General features: G+C 42.2%; 1 protein-coding gene across 1 annotated transcript; it reads right to left on the reverse strand.

Annotated features, from left to right (window-relative positions):
- Positions 1–4,096: 4,096 nt before the first annotated feature.
- Positions 4,097–18,610, reverse strand: map2k2a (mitogen-activated protein kinase kinase 2a). Its single transcript, XM_050055052.1, has 11 exons — positions 17,752–18,610; positions 17,335–17,545; positions 15,485–15,631; positions 15,229–15,306; positions 14,773–14,824; positions 9,886–10,010; positions 9,070–9,283; positions 8,876–8,940; positions 8,703–8,764; positions 6,043–6,088; positions 4,097–5,930 (listed from the first exon to the last, which is right to left on the reverse strand). The coding sequence occupies exons 1-11, from the start codon at positions 17,838–17,840 to the stop codon at positions 5,820–5,822; spliced, it is 1,200 nt and encodes a 399-aa protein (XP_049911009.1). The 5' UTR covers positions 17,841–18,610; the 3' UTR covers positions 4,097–5,819.
- Positions 18,611–20,541: the final 1,931 nt, after the last annotated feature.

The following is a 20,541-nucleotide window of genomic DNA, read 5'->3' on the forward strand; positions in this document are numbered from 1 at the left end:
TTCTATTCAGTTTTGGCCTAATTACCCACAGTCAAAATTAGTTGAGCCCATGGTAGTCTGAGATGATGTCAGACATTTTTATGGCTATGTCGTCTTTCAGTCCAATATAAACCGGCCCTCTCCAAGTCCAGACACCCCACATCAAATCTGTGTTTGTCATTACTGTCTGAATGATGGTTTTGATTAAAGCTAGCCAAAAAAAGGAGGCAGTTAACAAGAATCCCCGGATACAGATGGCCGCTTGACCTACTAACTAACAAAGACTGAAACAGTCAGATAGTAGGCCCTATATGTAAAAATGGTCCTGTGACTGTATGTCTACAACAGGTTATCGTCCCTATTAAGACCACTTGAAACTCATGTATCAAACTAAAAAAAAAGTACATCACATTTTGCTGTGTCTCAATTAAGCTGCTTGTTAAATTAATGACACTTTTTATTGTGATATCTGTGACATGTGCTGCTGATCCCACAAGAAGTTGCAAAAAAACTTTGGGGGTTTTGGTACCCTCAGAAGAGAACAATTTTTGCATACTTCTACTTCTGTATTTTGCTAAATACTCATTTGTTCTAAAAATGTTAACTTACTTGCATTTTGTAAAAGACAAGAATATTACTTGAATTAGAAATTAGTTTTTAGCTGCATAGTTTTCTTCACTGCAAGGACATAATGCATGATAAGCATATATATATATATATATATATATATATATATGGTGGTTGTAGTTTATTATACTGCTAAATAATCAATAAAAGTGTATGTTTATCTTAATTTTTTTATCAACATTTTTACTTGGTGGGTTTAAATAGGACGCCAGCAAAAACAAATCACAGTCTGGGGTTTATATAAATGAGAATAGCTAATCATTTCTTTGCATGACCAATTTATACTTTTCATTTCAAAGAAGACATGTTGTATGTTTAGCTATTTCTGCTCTGACAACAAAGCAAAAAGCCTGGTCATGTCTCTTTCAAATGGCATTTAAATGCCATAGGACAGGAGTGGAGACAAAATGAAAACAGCTGTTGAAAGCTAAGAGTTTACTATTTAAAATATGACAACTTTGTATTTTTTAAGATTATCTAAAATATATATTCATCAACAAATTATGAAGTGGGCTAATTAGGTACACAAATGGGCCAAAATGGTTCACAAACTCCATGCCAAACTTGTAGCACATTTTGACAAATTAAACAATAAAAACATTACAATAATATGATTATTGAAACTTCAAATGAGAGATTGGACTTTCATGTTAATTAAAATGCCCTCACTTAAATTGGGACAGCAACTGTTGCATATAATAAATGTATGAAAAACGGATTTGGTGGGCTTAATCTAGACATTTAACTAAACCTAACGGCTAATGTTAGCAACGTTAGCAAACAACTAAGCTAATCTTAAGCATTAATGTAGGTTACAATGAGCGGTTTAAGGTTCAGAGTTACCCCTAAGTTAGACATATTATATTGTTGAGGCACAAACTTTGTCGCCATGTTGTTTCTGTAAAGCTCCACTTAAATATTTTTTGTAACTTCAAGGCATATCCTCATTAGCCGGGTAGCCGTTAGCCTAGCTAAGCCTAGCTAAGCTGGCTAACGTTAGCTTAGCAATATTGGCATGTAAGCTAAATTAAAAACATATGAAACAAAAAAGAAGCATTATAAAGACCACTTACCGTTTCAGAGGGTAACGTTTGGTGGGAGAAATCAAAGCCGTCCAGGTTGTTATGTGTGAGAGTGAGTCTGAATGTTAACATGTCCAGTTAAGTCAACACTAGCCTACACATTACAACCAAAGTCCATCATCCAAAAATATTATTGTAATAAATTAGATTTTCTGTTCTTCACACTAAAGAGCAAATAAATACTTTTTAGAATTTATTTTATTGCATTGGCCCCAAAGTGACCCAATTAAATGACTCACAAAGAGCTGAAAACAGACCAAACACATGACCTCAGTGTTCTCAGTGGCAGCTGAGGCTCTGACAACAACCATATTACTGTGTACCATAATCATGAATGGAGTCAAACATCACAGAAAAATCCATTACTGGTGTTTACCCTTAAAACGGGGAGTCAACAATTGTGCAGCTGTAACATGTCATTTTTTTCCTGTCATCTGATCAGTTAAGTTTTAGCCCAAAGAATATCTTTGGTATGACAAGGGAAAAAATTACACATTAGTTGTAATTGATCTGAAGTCCTGAAACTTCATACAGAGCTACCAAGACAACTTTGTTAGATCACATGAAAAAATCACACTTTCATCAAAAATCAAAGTCTGGATATATATTTTTTTTTTATTAAATGAGGAAAACACTTGTGTCCTGGGCAGGTCATGAGACAACAGGCCACTGGGTACAGACATGCAAAGGACCCCACCACCTCCTCTATGTAAGAGCAAGACACAGACTTGGTGGTTTTGTGTCTCTTTGTGTTAATTTTGTCCCTTATTTTGTCGTGTTTTGTTTCTGTGGTCAATTTGGGTCTCTTTGTGGTTGTTTTGTGTCTCTTTATGGTTGTTCTGTCTTTTTGTAGTCTTTTGGGTCTCTGAGGTAATTTTGTGTTGTGTCTATTGGTAGTCGTGGGGAAGTTTGGTGTCTTTTTTGGTTATTTTGTAGTTTGCTTGTGTCTCTGGGGTCATTTTGTGTCTCTTTGAGGTCATATTGTGTCTTTTTTGGTCATTTTGTGTCTGTAGTTCTTTTGGGTCTCTTTGGGGTGACTTTTTTTTTTATATATATATATATTTTTCACTCTGTTGTCAATTACACACAGGTCCGAACACACACATGCACAAACTGGACCTATACATGCACTAAGTGGAGAGATGTCAGAGTGGGCTGCCCATGACAGGCGCTCTGAGCAGTTGGGGGGTTCGGTGCCTTGCTCAGGGGCACCTCGGCAGTGCCCAGGAGGTGAACTGGCACCTCTCCAGCTACCAGTCCACGCTCCATATTTTGGTCCGGACGGGGACTTGGACAGGCGACCCTCCGGTTCCCAACCCAAGTCCCTATGGACTGAGCTACTGCCGCCCATTTTGTGTCGCTTTGTAGACGTGTACAGTCTATTTGGGGTAATTTTGTGTCTTTTGGTTGTTTTGGGTTTCTTTGGGGTCATTTGTGTCTTTTTTGGTTGTTTTGTGTTGCTTTGTAGTCATTTAGAGTCTCTTTGGGGTCATTTTGTAACACTTTCAAGTCATTTTGGATCGCTTTGGGGTCATTTCGTGTCACTTTCTGGTAGTTTTGGGTCTTTTTTGATAATTTTGGGTCTCTTTGGGGTCATTTTCTGTCTTTTTTGGCTGATTTGTCATTTTGTAGTTGTTTTAGGTCTCTTTTATGTCATTTTGTGTCGCTTTATAGTAGATAAGTTGAGATAACTTTGTGTCTTTATTGGTCATTTTGTGTCTTCTTTGGCTGTTTTGTGTCGCTTTGTAGTCAAGTAGCCATGGTTGTTGTGCGCATTTCAGTTCCCTTGCATTTCTTTGTGGTCTTTCTCCGAATTTGACTTTTGACATTTTGCAAGCGAGAGCCCCTGAGCCTGTGGCCAGTAGGCTGTTCCCTTATCCATCCATGCACTGTGTGTGTTAAATGTTTTCCATATGAATTTTCCTTTACTGCATTTATTCATATATAATATATAGAATAATATATTCATATTCAACTTCTTATGAGTTCATAGATAACAAATACATAATTGTGCTCCTTGTAGTTTATGATACATTTTATGATACTATATCTAGTCTTTGCACACAGAGCTACTGTTTTCCCATACATATAATGAAATATATAAATAAACAGTACTGCCATGTCCCCAAAGACTAAATATAAGGTTATAATGATAAGAAAAACTCACTTTTCAGTCAAATGATTTGACAATTTTGAAGATTTCTTGTGCTTGGCCAAGCCCAGAGAACACTTCCACCAAAGGAAATTCAAAATTTCAGTCTCACAAATGGGTAAATATTGTTTTGTTGAAAGGAGATAAATACATTAACTAGTTTGATACAATTTCTGGTAAATGTGTGCTCCCAGTTTTAGTCTGTTAGAGATGCATGACATATCAATGGCTGCCATAAATGAATAACAACTTACAGTACATTCACAAATAAGTTTTATTTTAATCTTTTTATACATTATAACCATATCCAACACATTTTTATATTATAATAAAATGACTCTTCTCCCTTGTCATTTACATAAATCAAAAATTTGTATATTAAGACTGCAAAATAGTACTCCTGTAATTTTTGTATATAGCTTTGTACACATACAAGTGACAATGCATTCATTTTTGCTCTGAACAAATGCACATTTTTTGGGGAATAAGAAAGGGCAGCCATAAGCAGAGAGAATACAAGAGCTCTAGCAAGACGGCAGGCTAGCAAGTAACACCACCACCATGTGACCAACACTGACCTGGGTTAAAATGTTCAGTCAAACCCTTTGTACTACTGAAGTGCCACTCAATGTTGGGTTGTATTTTTCACCACAATTTGCCGGGTTAAATCACAGGGAAACAGGTTTTCAAATGTATTTCAACCCAAGTCGTTTCCAAAAGCACGTCTCTAGGCTGGTTGTGTCCCAAGAGAAAGCTTGGAGCGCCACACGTAGCAGTACAGTGAAAACATAACCAAATACACTTCAGGAGAGGGAAGTACAGACCAACAACAAAGAGAAAAAAAAGTTAAATTAGTCAACGTGATTGAAAATTCATATTGACATTACAGAGATTCAGGCTTTTGATAAAAACACCAGCTAATCATACCCATCATGATCTTGGGAAATAAAATACACATACAGTATTAGAAAGATAATAAACCATGCTATATCATCCCATGAATACATTTTGATCATTGTTTTCTCAATGTCAATAACGACATTCTGGCATATATCAGGCCTCCACAGCGTGATGCCTCCTCCCGTGTGAGAGACACAGTGAGGGATGCGTATTGAAATGTGTGCTGAGGAAACAATGTCAACACAATCAGAGTGTAGATCACTGAATGAAAGAAAAAAAGAAATCAAAACATTCAAAGTACACTGATATACTGTTCATGAATGTGCATACAGAAAAAAACTGATCAGGCATTGAAAAACGTTAAGTCATGAGTACCCTCTTTGGTTTGTGACATTGTTCACAAAGTTATCTTTAGAGCGATCGCCCATTTGCCAGAAAGTGAAAATGACTCCTTACACGCCCATTTGTCTTGCACTCGCCACTAACAAATTTGATTCTTATATCGGAGGTAACTACAAGGTCTCTGCAGAGAACGCTTTAGCATGAATAAGTGTGACAAAGGGATTTTAAATCAAAACGGCTGCATTCACCTTCGATAAAACCCAATTTGGAATTTGCGAGTAGGTGACAAGTTCGGATTAGTTCGGAAATCTCTACAGCAGGTAATTTATTAAAATACAAGTCCCACAAGCCATCATCTGTTGCCATAGAAAAGATTAATACAGAATATTCAACAATACAAAAGAAGTCGATCAATGCAAATTCAGCTGACACACTGGCAGCCCTTCAGTGCTTTACATCCTCTGTAGCAGTGCGGAAAAGTGATCTGTGGCTACTCTTTGACACTGGCATGGTGAAGCTGTGGTTTTACAGTACAATGACTCAACGGGCCCTGCTGCTGGTGAGGAAATAATTTGGGGAGAGAGGGAGGGAGAGAGGGAGGGGGCAAAACCTTTTTTCCCAAGAGCAAGATGAAAAAGTGCCAATGTGTGTGATGGCTTGTGTACGTGTATGTGCGGTATAGTTATGTGTATGCAAGCAAGACCCAGAGGTGTGTCAGGGCAGTGGGGGGGGGCTGTTCACTCAGTGCCGCGGGTCGGAGTACTGGGCTGGTTGAGGCCCATGGTTTTGCACAACCAGCCGGCAAAGTCCACCTCCTCCACCTCTGATCGTTTGATGAACGTGTGACTCTGAAAGAAAATCAAAAGGGACACATTTGTGTGTACTGCTGGCTTCGGGAACACAAAACATAACCCCATGATTTATTATCACATGAATGAAAAATGAAGTTCAGTTACTCACCATCAGCTTCTTCAGATCTGCCCTCTCAGCGGGGTTTTTGATCAAACTACAGACACAAACGACACCAAAAAAGGTCACTGACATGAGAGACTATAGAACAAATTCTGTCAACAAAGCATTAACTTAGATTTTACCTTTCCAAACATTCTCAGGCTACATCCACACTACTACATTTTAAAACGCATAACTATTGCTACCATTTACGCCTTGGGTCCACACCACTCCGATGTTTTGGAACCCCTTAAATGGAGACTTTGGATAACACTACGAATGGCATTTTAGTTTGAGAACTATGGGTTTGTGTTTAAAGCCCCTACAAGGAACTTTCATTTTGAGTTGATTTTGGCGACCCTGTGGACAAAAGCGGTAGTGTTTTGCCGGAATGAAGCCTACATTTCCCATGAGCTCTAGCGCGTATTGTCGTAAAGACGCTTACCTGGCTCGCGCATGTGTTTGTTTTGGGGATGAATGAAACAAGACAGGAAAACTTTCCCCCGCTCCTATTGGGGATCCCAGCTCACCTCTGCCGCGCCCCAGCTCCACCTCTTTGGTGTAAGCGCCACTGCCGCTGGGGTAAACGCAGTGGTCAGCTGGTAAGGATGAAAGCCTGTTTGGCGAGCACTTCTACGGCTTCTTGGACTGAGTATGGAGTGATGCCTCGCCTCTTTATTTCTTGGCACTCGCTGGACCCTGTCGACGCCTGGCTGGTACCTGTCGTCGGCCCGGATGAGGTGTTCCAGCCCCGCGGCCCCTGTTCTCCTCATCCCCACTGGCGTGGGGTGAATCTGCGCAACCTGCGGCCTGCTCCCCGGACAGCTAATGCCGTGGACCGGCTCCTGCCAGGATTGGGCTGGTAAATGCTAGATCACTAGCGAACAAAACGTTAATCCTGAAGGATTTCCTGACTTCCCGAGGATTGGGTTTTCTCTGTGTGACTGAGACGTGGCTGACTGTTGGTGAGTCCAGTGCTTTCACAGAACTTTTACCCAATGATTGCTGCTATTTTAACTCCCCGCGGACGTCGGATCGAGGAGGAGGAATAGCGACTATTTATAAGTGTCACTAAATGTAAGCAGCTAGGTAAGATGACGTGTGCCATCTGAGTGCCGTAAATTGCTTCGTCCTGGAAGCGACCTGGTGCGGACCCGGACACAGTTTCCTAAAGGTATGGATATACACTATATAGAAATAGCTTATCTTCACACCGATGGTCCCATTTGCTGTTGTAGGTCACGCACAGATGAGAGATGAGAAACAAGAGACTTTTGCATATCCAGTTTAAAGTTCCTTGTAGCGGCTTTAAGTCCAGACGGGTAAAAACAGAGACTTTTGGAAACAATGACCCACGTTTGTTTTCCAATTGGGTCTTATCAGTCTTGACATGTCAAGTCAAAAGAATATAGCTACTCCTTTCCCATCACCATGGCTTCCTCCAGTGATGGGTAATGGTCTTGGCTGGTCACACTCTAAGGCTTAGATCAGACCAAAGATTCAAGACGGGTTGAAACAGGCAACTACTTGCAACACCCCGTTTTGCAACGTTCTTAAAAACCTGCCGGTTCACAATAATGCCACTACATGAGACAGTGAATCATCTCTATGCAAAAACTCTCTGTTCTGATTTGCAGCTTTTCAGACTTGTTTTGTGGCTGAATATAATTTGTAGCGTCTTAAAATATGAATGAGTCAGCTGCAACGAAACAAGCATCAGATGGACTATATTCATAATAAATAAATACGTCTCAATAATGTTAATAACCAGCGGCAATTAATCAGTCAATGAGGATGTGTGTGTGAGGGGGGCATAGGCACATACAGCGAGCAACAGCGACCCACCGTCCAACAACAGCACACCGTGAGGACGGAAACAGAGGGTTCTGCGGGGATGGAGCACCTGCCGCAGCAAGTGAACACGCCGTCTGTGGTCATTTTGACTTGACCAGCGGACTTCACTACAAGCCGACTGGCTGTTGAAACAAGTGACATGCCTTACATTCTAAAACCAGCCACCGGCAATTTGACCAGCAGCAACTTCTCTCTGCAACGTTCTAAAATGGTTTCGTCTCGTCACGAATCTTTGGTCTGAACTGGGCTTAATATAACCCTAACCCTAACCCTAACCACATTTGCTTTGCAACGACTCCCAACTTGTTTTCCGACGCCTTGACTGCCTTATACTCATGTTTTAGTTTCAGTAACTGTTCCACCTCATCGTTGGACCAAGCAAATAAATCTATGGTCTTACTTTTCACCATTTCCAAGTATTTTCTGTCACTGAGCAACCAACCGCAGAGTAGACAATCTGCTTCCTGTTTACACTGGTACACACGTCAGTGTGCGTGAATGGTCATGTAATATGTGTTTTCAGGCTTGTTATGGATGGATAGATGGATGGCTTAAATGCTTGTGCATACCGAGATCACTTTGGTTTTAAAAGGTGTAAGTGTGGTTGTAGCCACAGATCTCACAAGACCAGTGTCTGCAACCACCTCATTCCTAAAACAGCTCGTGCATTTCAGTCAACACCAAATGCAGTCTTCATGTCACATGTGTGTAGAAATATAAGCTGTCTGCGTTATCTACTACTCATGATTCAAATATGCATAAAAGCAGATAAGAGCAGTGCACTTTTTGTTTGTGATGTTGTTGCTGATGCTCACCATTTTGTCACAAAGTCCTGGAAGTCATTGGTGAAGACTCCATGTGGCAGTTTAGGGGGCGGCTGAGGAGGAACAAAGAATCAAAAGGTCAAAACACAGAGCAAGTCATGCAAACATGTACTGTGGTTGTGTGCGGAGAGATAGAAATGTGTGTTCTTATGCAAGTCTCAGACCTCATTCACGATGTAATCCAAAAGTTCGAATATGGCCATAGCAGGTCTACTGTCCATCCCATGTCCTGCGGAGAGGATGCATATCATGGGCATGATTAGATTTCTTTCCTTTAAAATATCATATGAAACATTTTATTATTCAATAACAAGTCTTTATCTACATGTATGTCTTAAAATGTTTTTGCGTTTCCTACCGCTCCCAGGCCTGCCCGGTGGTCTGGGCCTCTGCATGTTGCTGTGAGGCTCTCCCTCGGCCCCGTCGATGATGGCCCGTCCGAAGATGGCCTCCAGCTCTTTGGCGTCTGGTGGGGGGATGGGGTAGCGGCCAATCGCCAGCTCCACCAGTGACAGACCCATGCTCCATACGTCAGACTGAACCGAGTAGTGAGTGCCCTGCAGTCTCTCCGGCTGTTGAGAAACACACAATCTACGTCAGAGGGAGCGGGGTAGAGCCAAGACGCCAGGCAGGAGAGAGGGTTGGGCAGAGGGCTAGGCGGGGAAGGCACAGGAAGTGGTGGAGAGGATAATGGGAGGGGGGTGTTATGGCAAGGAGAGTTGGGGTGTGGTGAGGGCAAGAGGACAGAGGATGGGAGGATTTGGCAGGAAGTGATGAGTAGCTCTGGACTGCTTTAGCTAGAAGGGTTGAGCAAGGACAGGTGTGTGTGTGTGCTGGGAATTATGATGAAAGAGCAAGTGTCTCCACACCACTGGTGCTTTGTGGGTAAGGGACGGGACAGACAAGCAGCTCTCGGCACTGCACCCACCAGGTGTCTGAGAGTGAGGGGAAAGGAGGACGAGAGCGAGCGAGCACAGTTGCCTCGCTCTTTGCCAAAGAGCCCTTTCCTGGGCACGGCCCTCGCTTCTTGGCAGGGGAGTGAGGGAGGGCCAGATGAAGGGAAGGCAGAGGGCGGGGCCAGTGAACAAGAGCAATGTGAGAAACGCGGAGAAGGAAAGTGGGGATAGGGCCAGAGGAAAAGGGGTGGGGGCGCAGGCGTGCAGAGCTGACTCACCGACATGTAGGAACGCGTTCCAACAAAGGAGTTGGCCATGGAATCTATGAGCTGGCCGCTCACACCAAAGTCGCACAGCTTGATCTCCCCGCGAGAGTTGACCAGGATGTTGGAGGGCTTGACATCTATGTGGAGGAGGGGATGTGGACGAATAAACAAATGTACATTAAGGCTCCATACAGTATCTCATCTGTTGTCCGTACTCCATACACCTCACTAATCATTTGAGCTACAATTTCTTAGACATCAGGATTCTTTATTTGGATCTACATAAGCTGCTCTTCCTGGGGTCACACACACAACATAACATAACATATAGTACACGGCATATACACATACACAACGTCCCGATACGAATATGTTCATAACAAGTAAAAAGCAAGTGAGAAACTGCTTACAATAGCAAATCATGACTAAACAGAGAGCAAATAAGAACACTGCTACACTGGTATGTTAATACACACACACGTGGGTTGAGGTATGCAAGTATATGTAGGGGCATGAATGTTATGAATGACTTTTCATAGGAGACACCAACATGTGCAGGCTTTGAAAATCTCCTGGGACAATAAAAACTACGTATCTTTTCGATAATACGCTGTCTGATTAGGGATGTGCGCAAGTAGGCGACTACTTGACAAAATGTTGGCATCCAGGCAGCAGAAATACAAGTCGGTTAAACCCAGTGAAAATGCCACAGTAGTAATCAGGCACGTTTCCTAAAGATTTATTTTCCTTAAGAATTTTGGTTTTGATAAATGTTTGACCCTTCCTTAAGTCCCGTAGTAGTCCCCTAGATGCAGACTGGCCAATCATAACAAAGCATCAGGCCAACTCAGACCAGGGTCCGACAACAACACAGCTGTGCTCCATTGACTCTAATGCAGTCGTTTCAGATTTCCTTCATTTTCAGGGTGGTTTTTTGGATTTGGAGCTAAATGTTGTGCCTGGGGCACGTCCTGTATTAATGATACTCGTTATCTGGAGAGGTTGGAAAAAGATATACGTTTCTACCCTGTTCCAAAACCAAAATCAGACCCTGAAAAGTGTAGGGTTAGCTAGCTAGCTACTGAAGATATAGCCTACTGAATGTATACACATGCTGCTTTTGCTTTTTAATGATTATAACAGTGAAACAAAGACCAACCCTGCTGTACAGGAACCAGTGAAGGGAAGCAGGGAAACTTTGCTGATATTCAACCAGCTGTGTGTCATCACAGTGTGCACAGAAGAACGTTGTTTGACTTCAGGCAGAGGTCCAGTGCTGGCTCTGCGATGCCACACAGCTGGATCAATATCAGTGAAGTTTCCTTATTTTATTTTTTTTTAAAGATTTTTTGGGGGCTTTTCAGCCTTTAATGTATAGGACAGACAAGTGTGAAGGGGGGAGAGAGAGAGGGGGAGTGACATGCAGCAAAGGGCCACAGGCCGGAGTCGAACCCGGGCCGCTGCTGTAACAGCCTTGTACATGGGGTGCCTGCTCTACCACTAAGCCACCAGCGCCCCATCAGTGAAGTTTCCTTTTATATTCATTGTCTTCTGTGGTGATCAGCAGTGATGTGGTGGTTCACTTTTACACTGTGATCTGTAGCCTATAGTTCGGCTTTAGCTTCTAACTCTCTTTGTCTTTTTAACCTGTTGTTGCTGCTGAGTCAGTTTGACATCCTGGATATATCCTTCAAACACAGACTGTAGACCCCTCTGTCTGCTTCTCTCTGGAATCACTGTTTCAATTTTCCCAAAAATATGATAATATTTCTTCAGGGAGTGCAGTTAGTTACAGTGTGGGCTCCATGCTTACTCCGACAGCTTGTTGGACCAGCACAAAGGGGCGGGGCTTAGCGAAAGGTCAATTTGGTTTTTGAAAACTATGATTTTAAATGGCTCCTATAACATATGTGACACATTTTTCCGACAATGTTTAACCTTATAGATTAAATTGTGCTAAATTTTGAGTGTTTTCTTACTTTTAGACTCATCAACTAGTCTATGGTTTAACTCTGATTTAAACATCAGGGAAATCTGTTATTAGGAACATCCCTATTTCTGATAGATAGCAGATATCTTTTGTACATAAAAATCATCTTTCTTGCAGCACAGACTGACTTCAGAAGCAAATATTTAGACAAGAGCTACAGTCTGCCGTGAGGCCTGCGGGCGGCATGCACAGCACCCCCCTGGTTTTATCTGTGGTGCCGTGTTAATACAGCAAGGGAGAAAATAGCTACGACTCAAGCTGAGCCCCAGTTATAAACAAGCACGGTCTCCACGTTTCCCGCTCATCTCGAAAAAACATCCTGCAAAATAATGGGGTAAGACTGAGCCCTGCAATCTGCCCTCTGTGGTGTGGCCCCCCTCCCACCGACCAAGGACATGCAAGGAGTGACTGAGAGAGAGGTGGCATGAAAGAGCGGGAGAACGATGGAGGGAGACGCGGTGGGAGGGGTCAGCAGGGCGCGGCTGCTGTATAATCACATCTGAGAGGCTGTAATTACCGCCTGAGCTCACAGACAACTGTCCTAGAGTACCACCGACCCTGTAGCGTTGAGAGACTTGGTTGCACTGCACTATGCAGGTCTGAACGCTGCCTTGACCAGCGCTTTTCATAACAACACACCCATGGTTGTCTGCCAACTTGTCTGCCTTCGACTCTGCCATGGTGCGACTTGTGATTTTGTCTGAATGCAAAGATAATGGTTTTTACTGAGCCTTATTTTTTTCTCCATGCTACAAACTTCTGTGATGAGGAACTCGTGATGTTCAACAATAGCTGGCCTTGTGGTGAGCGTGCTAAAGCTCCTAAGAGGTTGATGTAGTGCATATGGAGGAAAAAGCATGAAGAAAATTAATAATAAATTGAATGAAAAAGTACAGGGACGACTGGAGACGGTCAAGTTAATGTGGCACGTTTAAAGTGGTTTCACAAACAGAAAATGTTCACAGACATTTTGAAATAGCAATCATACCTAAATGCTTTTTGTTAGTGTGTTTGAGCCCGATCCAAAGCAGCAAGGATAATGTCAGCGGAAAATTAAAGGATAATCCTGCATTTCTTTGTAATGTGATGTTTAGACTGTAACATTCGCAGGGTCTGAATCTCAGCTGGTTGCCTCAAAAGCATCAGCAAAATTTAGCCACCGCTAATACTGAAGGGATGGGACTCATTATATCAACCACAACAAACGTCCTTAAAAAAACTTCTACATTGTATTATGTCTAAATGAGTAGGACTTGTCTTTGATCTGGAAACAAGGCGGAGTTGCTCTAATGGGTTACCCATATGGCATTTCTATACATTTAATGGCCATTACCACACACAAAAGAGGTTAACTGCTTCAGCAAGGTTTTACTAAGTCATTGTGCTCATTACTTTTTTGGCAATAAAACTTTTGAGAATTTTATAATGGTCTTCCTAGTCCACTAAAAAAAATGGTGAGACTGTAGTAAAAAAAAAAAACCCATACATTAAATATTTCTTGGTCACTTTGCAAAAAAAAGCTATATAAGAGTGTGTTCATCAACATTTTTATCATGTAGCTCATGGGATATCTTAAGTGAAAACTCTTCAGGTCAAACACAGCACCCTGGTTTTAGTATCATTTTTAAGTATTATTAAGCAAATACAGGACCTAAATAGTGATTGCGTGATAAATACTACACTACATAGAATTTTTGAGATAAAATTATGTGATGTGCAAATTAATAATGCAGCTACAGCATTAATGTACACAACGCAACATCCCACAACAAGGAAATACTTCACCTGCAAAGTGATCATTTGTACATCAATTATTCACCGCATTTTACCTTGAATCTGTGAAGATAACTTTGTTTTTCTTGCACGCCTCTGCAATGAATGGAGAATCCAAAAAAGGCGAACATTATGTACGAATTTAAGTAAATGGAAACTGTGTTTCAGAAAAACTATGTCAAAACATCAGTTTACAAACTCTTGCACAACTCGTGCAGCATAATTCAAGTCTCATTGATCCAGTCGTCTACTCAGTACTTCCCAAACACGAGCATTTTCGCTAAAACATTATGGTATTAAACACTTACGCATATGAGGAGCGCGCTCTAAGCGTGCCTGAGCATGTGTGTGCCTATGAGTTCCACTTGCGTAGAATTCAAACGCACGTCCGTGCCCATGCAAGATACTCGAGATGAGAGATATGAGACTGTTTGTGCTGATGTGTTTTAAATCCTCACGTTTCAGCGAAAATAAATGTGTTAGGGAAGTACTGAGCATACGACTGGATCAGTGAGACTTGGATTATAGTGCACGAGCTGTGTGAGAGTTTGTAAACTCATGTTTTGACATAGTTTTGCTGTTGTGAACCACGGTTTCCATTTACTTTAATACATGAAGAATGTTCGCCTTTTTTTGGATTCTACGTTCACCGCAGAGGCATGTGAAAAAAAACCCAAAGTTTTCTTCTTGAATTCAAGGTAAAATGTGGTGAATAACTGATGTACAAATGATCATTTTGCTGGTGAAGTGTTCCTTTAAGGTGTGGGATGGCATGTTGTGTTTTTAAACAAGGTCCCTGTGTACTTCAATTCATGAAGAATGTTCACCTTTTTTGGATTCTCCGTTCACTGTGGAAATGTACGAGACAAAAAAAAGTTTTCTTCACAAATTCAAGGCAACACGTGTTGAGTAACTGATATATAAATGCCATTTGCAGGTAAAGTATTCCTTTAATGTCGGCATACACTCTGACAACTGTATCATCATCATAACCCATTGATTGTGTCATCACTTATTTGATTTTGTAAACTACACACTTCTATCTTATCTGTCTCTTGTACTGCAGTGATTTGAAAATGTTGCAGGAGGGGTTTTGAGAGCAGAAGTAATTTACAGCGACTAGAGAACACCCTTACCTCTGTGCATGATCTGGTGCTTCTCCCGCAGGTAGGCTAATCCCCTCAATACCTGTAAACAAGAAGGAAGAACATTTAACCTAACACACAGATACACAGAGGGCCAAATCTCAGACAAGAGCCTATACATAGATATATAAAAATAAGCCTTCCCTGTGATGATATGAATTTTGAAACACATTTTTTGTAGTCTCATTACTACACTTAGTTATTTGGATGTGATGCAAGAGTTTCAGCTGAGTAAAATACAGTAGTGACTCATGCATGATGTGACACACAGCAAGTTAAGCAACACCACAAGAGACTCACACACCCACAACAAGCAACGCATGTGCAAAAACAATGGTAGTAACACAGTTGTCATTTCGCTGCAAGATTCAAACTGCGTCTAATTTTAAAACAACAAACATGTCATATGCATAAAAAATAATGCGCCAGAACCAATGAAGTACATACAGCTATGCTAACTTTCCCCAGGATTTCTTCTGGGATTCTTCTGGCTTCCTTCAGGACCTGGTCCAAGGATCCACCATCCTGGAGAGACAAGGTGCACAATTAAAATCTGAGATACCATTTTATAAAAAAAATCAATAAAATCTTCATCAATGGAAACAAACATCTTGTCATTAAAAATACACAAAATACTGGTATCCATCCACATCAGTCCTGTGTTCATTGGTAGGAGGCCCTGCTATCAGTCTTTGTCTCTCACCATGTGCTCCATACAGATGCTGATCTCTCCATCGCTGTAAAAGGCCCCATAGAAGCCCACAATGTAGGGGGAGTTGCATTCATGCAGCACCTGCAGCTCTCTGATAATCTGGTTTCTGATGGCAGGCTTGATTTCCAGGTGGATAAGCTGAGGAGGGAAAGGATGAGACCATAAACTGCTGCTCTGACAAAAACAAATGCAACAGATGCAGTTACATCATTCGCTGAACTCTTCATATCTCAAGGTAACACATTTCAGAGGTGGTGGTTGATATAACACTTTCCAGTTCGCCTGCGTGTAGTGATCTCAACATTTACTATTTGGGATTTAATTTTAAATCGATCAGTCACTGACACAAACCAGACGACGCCACAATCAAACAGAATCTCTAAGAATTTACACCCACCTTTTAACAGTGACAATAACAATATAGCAAACGCACGTTTCCATACTTCCAAATTGTTTTGCGTCATTTACAGAACTGTAAGAAAGAAATTAAACTGGTGTGTCGACACACACTTTAAGGCCTACAGGCTTGTGCTTGCTTGAGTTGCTGCTCCAGTACCTTTCTGTCCCGTAAACTGCACACTATGATCCAATCAGTATACAACGAGGATAGCTTTAAGGAATATTTCACCCACAAAATGGCCACCTGTATATCAATTACTCACCCGTGTTACCTCAAATTAGTGAGACTTGTTTTTCTGGCGTGCTCCACAGTCAACAGAGAATGCATCAAACATTTTTGATGAGTGAAGCAAAGGGAGACAGTGTTTTACAACAGCAAAACTATATCAAATCATCCATTTACAAACTCTCAACAACTCATGAAGCATAATCCAAGTCTTCTTTATCCAGTTGTTTCCTCAGTCCTTCTCAAACACATGCATTTTCAATAAATCTTACTGTTCAAAAAAGCTTCCGTATACAAGTAGCACACATGGGCACTGCGAATGCATTCCACTGAGTTGCCCAGGCGCACCACTCGTCCGTGCGTGTTAATGTGGAAGGGTTTTGGGAAGTACTGAGCATACGACTGGATACGTGATACTTGGATAGTTGTGTGAGTGTTTGCAAACGGATGTTTTGATATAGTGTTGCTGTTGTTAAACACAACCAGAAAAACTATTTTTTTCCTAACGAATTTAAGGTAACACAGAGCGAATAATTGATATGTGTTGTGAGTGAAGTATTATTTTAAATGCACAACCAATACTGGATTGTTGAGGCAGATACAGAAATCTATATTAGACACAAATGTATATAGCAAATATAAGTTTAGGAAAATACTTGTGATAAAGTTCCTATTAGGCTTTGTTAAAACACTGAGACCCAGACATGTACTAAGCCAGACATTTGACGGTGGAAAAATAAACTCTGATTGAAGCACTGCTTGTAAATGACCTCAAACACATCTCTGGTGTTTCTTCACTGCATTTTTTCCTGACATATGATGTATAAGCTGCTGATAATTTATCTGTGATCAGCTACTATCAGCCAGTATGCTGGCTCAGATGATTTATCAGGACACATAAATGTCTTGGTCAAGAGAATTATGGCAGCTTATTCATGTGAGAAATACCTGCACTTGTACTTGTATGTGTAACTTTAATGAGTATGTTATTGTTGCATTCAAATACTGGTGCACGGTGTGTTTTTATCCACACAGAAAGTCAGTGTGGCTCCATTCAGAAGTGTGTGCAGTACCCAAGTCAGTACCAGCGCTGAGGCGCGATGATAAAATCAAAATTTAAGTCCTAAAAACACCTCTGGAATGTGTTTTTGATTCTGCTCGCTCCAGCTGTCAAGCTTCACCTACCACAAAAAATTCAACAAATGTTAGTTTTCACCTTGCGAGCCATGACCAGACCCGAGGGTTTGTGGCGGACCTTGTTGACCACTCCTCCGTTGCCAGCGCCCAGCTCACATATGGGGTCAAAATCCTCATCCTTCAGCTCCCCAACCTGAGCTTTCTGGGTGAGAAAGGCCTCCAGTCGTTTCCTCTGTTGCTCGTCCAGGTCCAGCTCACCCAGTTTCTTTTGTAAGGCCTCAAGGTTGGCTCTGTGAGGAGGAGACAGATGGGTCAGCAGGGTGTTTTAACACAGAGGGAGAGAGGGATGAGAAGACAGGAGCATTAATAAGTGTTTAAATGGTGGTTATGATGTGACACAGTGCTGATTAATGGTGATAACTTGCACACAGAGCAATCACAAACAATCTCTTTCACACAGGTGGCATTAATCTGAACTCATACTGTGGCTACTCACTCAGATGCAGCATCAATGGTGTTTGAGGTGGCCTGTCCCTCCCCGATGGGCATAATGTTCAGGGGAACGGGTCTTTTTTTAGCAGGCATTTTGATTATTACACTAAACGACTCTCACAAATTATACACTAACCTGCAATGAGCTAGGAAGCTGCTAATGTAGCCTTTTCCTTCTTCGCAACTCAATCTAAAAAAGCAACAGGATCAGCTCTTGGTGGCTAGTAACTTGGCTAGCTAACGTTAGCAAAGTTAGTACACTTTCGGTAGCATGTCAGTCAGCTATCAGGGTAAATCGTCAGGTCGTTTTCCGGTGCATCTATAGCTGTCGGAGTGAACACATTTCTATTTTATAGCTTCTTCTGGCTTGTATCTACCTGCTGCTACTAGCCATTAGCCACCTAGCCGATACTAGCTAGCACCAGCTCCAGGAAAAATCGTGCCCTGCGTCTCTCGGTCCTAACGTGCAGCCCCTCGCTTCTCGGCTTTCACAAGACAACGGGCCGCCTCGGTTTTACCGGCAGCTACACCGGGAGACCGACTCGGCTGTCTTCCCTCCGCAGGACGGCGGCGTCCGAGCTACAAATTCCTCCGTGTTTCGGTTCGGGGTGTGGGGCGCTGAAGCGAAAAGGGCTTTGGCTCTGTCTGGTGGTGGTGCTTCAATACAGGAAGCAGCAGCTGCTGCAGCATCAAACCTGTGTGACACCCACAGGGAGAGCCCTTCATAAATAGCGCGAGACTGGGGCCGTCTGACAAGTTGATACGAGAGGTGCAGAAATCTCATGGGAGATGTGCGACATCTGCAGTTTGTGATAACACCTCCGGTATGCTGTTTTTAATGAGGTAAAAGTCCAGTTTAACCGTATCTTATCCGCCCGCTACTGCTTTCTTATGGGTTTAATGGCAGTTAGTAAACAAGCTGCGAAGTACATTACTGCCACCCAGTGGCCACAAGTGGCAACTGCAGGTTTTAAATCACAGTTTATTAGACCAGAATAGAGAATAGAAAGAACTTTATTTATCCCCAAAGGCAAATTCAGCTGTCCAGCAGCTCATAATTGACAAAAAACAACAGCCACACTTCCCCTTATCAACAACATCACAGTGGTTTTAAAATAGACATAAAATAAAGTAAGTTAAAAAAAGATAAGATAAACTTTATTGATCCCAAGTGCATCAATAGAAATGAAAAATCAAATCAAACTAAAATAAAAATAAAAATACCCACTCCACAGTCCAGCCAGTTGTGGCTAATGTGTTGTGTGTGAGTGTGTGTGTGACTGGATTCAGGAGGTGTTAAACATTGTCACGTCTTAGTGCCGTGGGGACGAAGGATCTCCTGAAACACTACGTTCTGCAATGCAGCGAGATGAGCCGACTGCTGCAGCTGCTCCTCTGTCACTCCAGGAGGCTGGGGAAAGGGTGTCTGCTGTTGTTCATTTGTTTAATGTGCCCCAGAGTGTGGATGCCTGACCTGAGTCCGACGGGGACGGGTCGGGCCGGGTTCGAATAACAATTCAAAAATTTTGCTCGGGTTTGGTTCAGGTTCGGCCCACTTGACATGCTGCTGTGTTGTGCCATGGCCTATTAAAGTACTGGGATTTGTTATTTACATGACAACGCCTGAATGCAACACAGGCTCCGCTCCAATTGAGTGTGTGTACAGTGCGTGCAGCGCTGCTGTGCGAGTGGCGTGTTCAACTGTGCCTAACAGCAGCCTTTTGATGATCATTTACACACTATCCATAACAATAACTATGTCAGGTAACAAACTGCGTCGGGCTCAGGTCGCGTTCGGACTTAAAAATCAGAAAGTCTGTCAGGGCCTGGTTATAATTGTCTCAGACTTGAGTCAGGTTCGGTCAGGCAAATGTGTCCCGAGCCGCACTCTAATGTACCCCTTTCCACCACAGTTGAATGGTTGTCTTTCGCTATGCATCGGCCCTGTGATAGTCTGGCAACCTGTCCAGGGTGTACCGCACCTGTCGCCCAATATCAGCTGCCCAACCCTGAACAGGATGAGCAGTTACAGTTAAAGAACATGAATAAATGAATAATTCAGAAGGTTTTCACTGGGAGCTGAATCATCCAAAGAGGTCTCTTCCTCTCAAAAAAGAAAAGGGCCCAGTGATTTAAACCTGTAAAAACACTGAATAATGCAGTTTCACGCTGAAAAATCTGTGGGTTTTTCTCTTTCAAGCTCTTGTTGCAGAGGAGCAGCTAACTACAATGGCCGACACGAAAACGTGAATGGCCCTATCTAGAGCCAATGTTTGGTTTGTCTGGTCTGATCTACTTGAGAAACATGGCAGACTCTGTGGACGAAGACCTGCTCCCTACGTAGATATAAACTGCTCATTTTAAGGTACCGAAAAAACAACAATTCTTATTTTCAGGTGATTACACACTAAAGAAAACATACTTATCATATTCCATTTCTGCCAATATATCCCCCAATACATCCCACACACTGGACCTTTATAATATAAATGCAATTGTGGAGCACCTGGTGGCTGAGGAATTTAAGCAGACCATGTCATTGCAGCGTCTCTGGAGTACAGCCAGGGATCCTTCTAGCATGTTTCTCATCTCACGCACCCCTCATTTCCTGTCAGATTTCAGCCTCCTCCCTTATAAGGGCATGAATCCCCTCGGTCTTGTTGCTTCCTTGTTGTAACATACTTCTGTTGGGTGCATTCTATCATGACCTCACAAGGTAACCATAGCCTTCCGCCAGGAGTTGTTGTCGTCAGGTCTTACCCAACCTTCATTGAGCATTTCAACCCTTAATCAC

This window comes from Epinephelus moara, chromosome 10 (assembly GCF_006386435.1).
Source record: "Epinephelus moara isolate mb chromosome 10, YSFRI_EMoa_1.0, whole genome shotgun sequence".
Lineage (NCBI taxonomy): Eukaryota > Metazoa > Chordata > Actinopteri > Perciformes > Serranidae > Epinephelus > Epinephelus moara.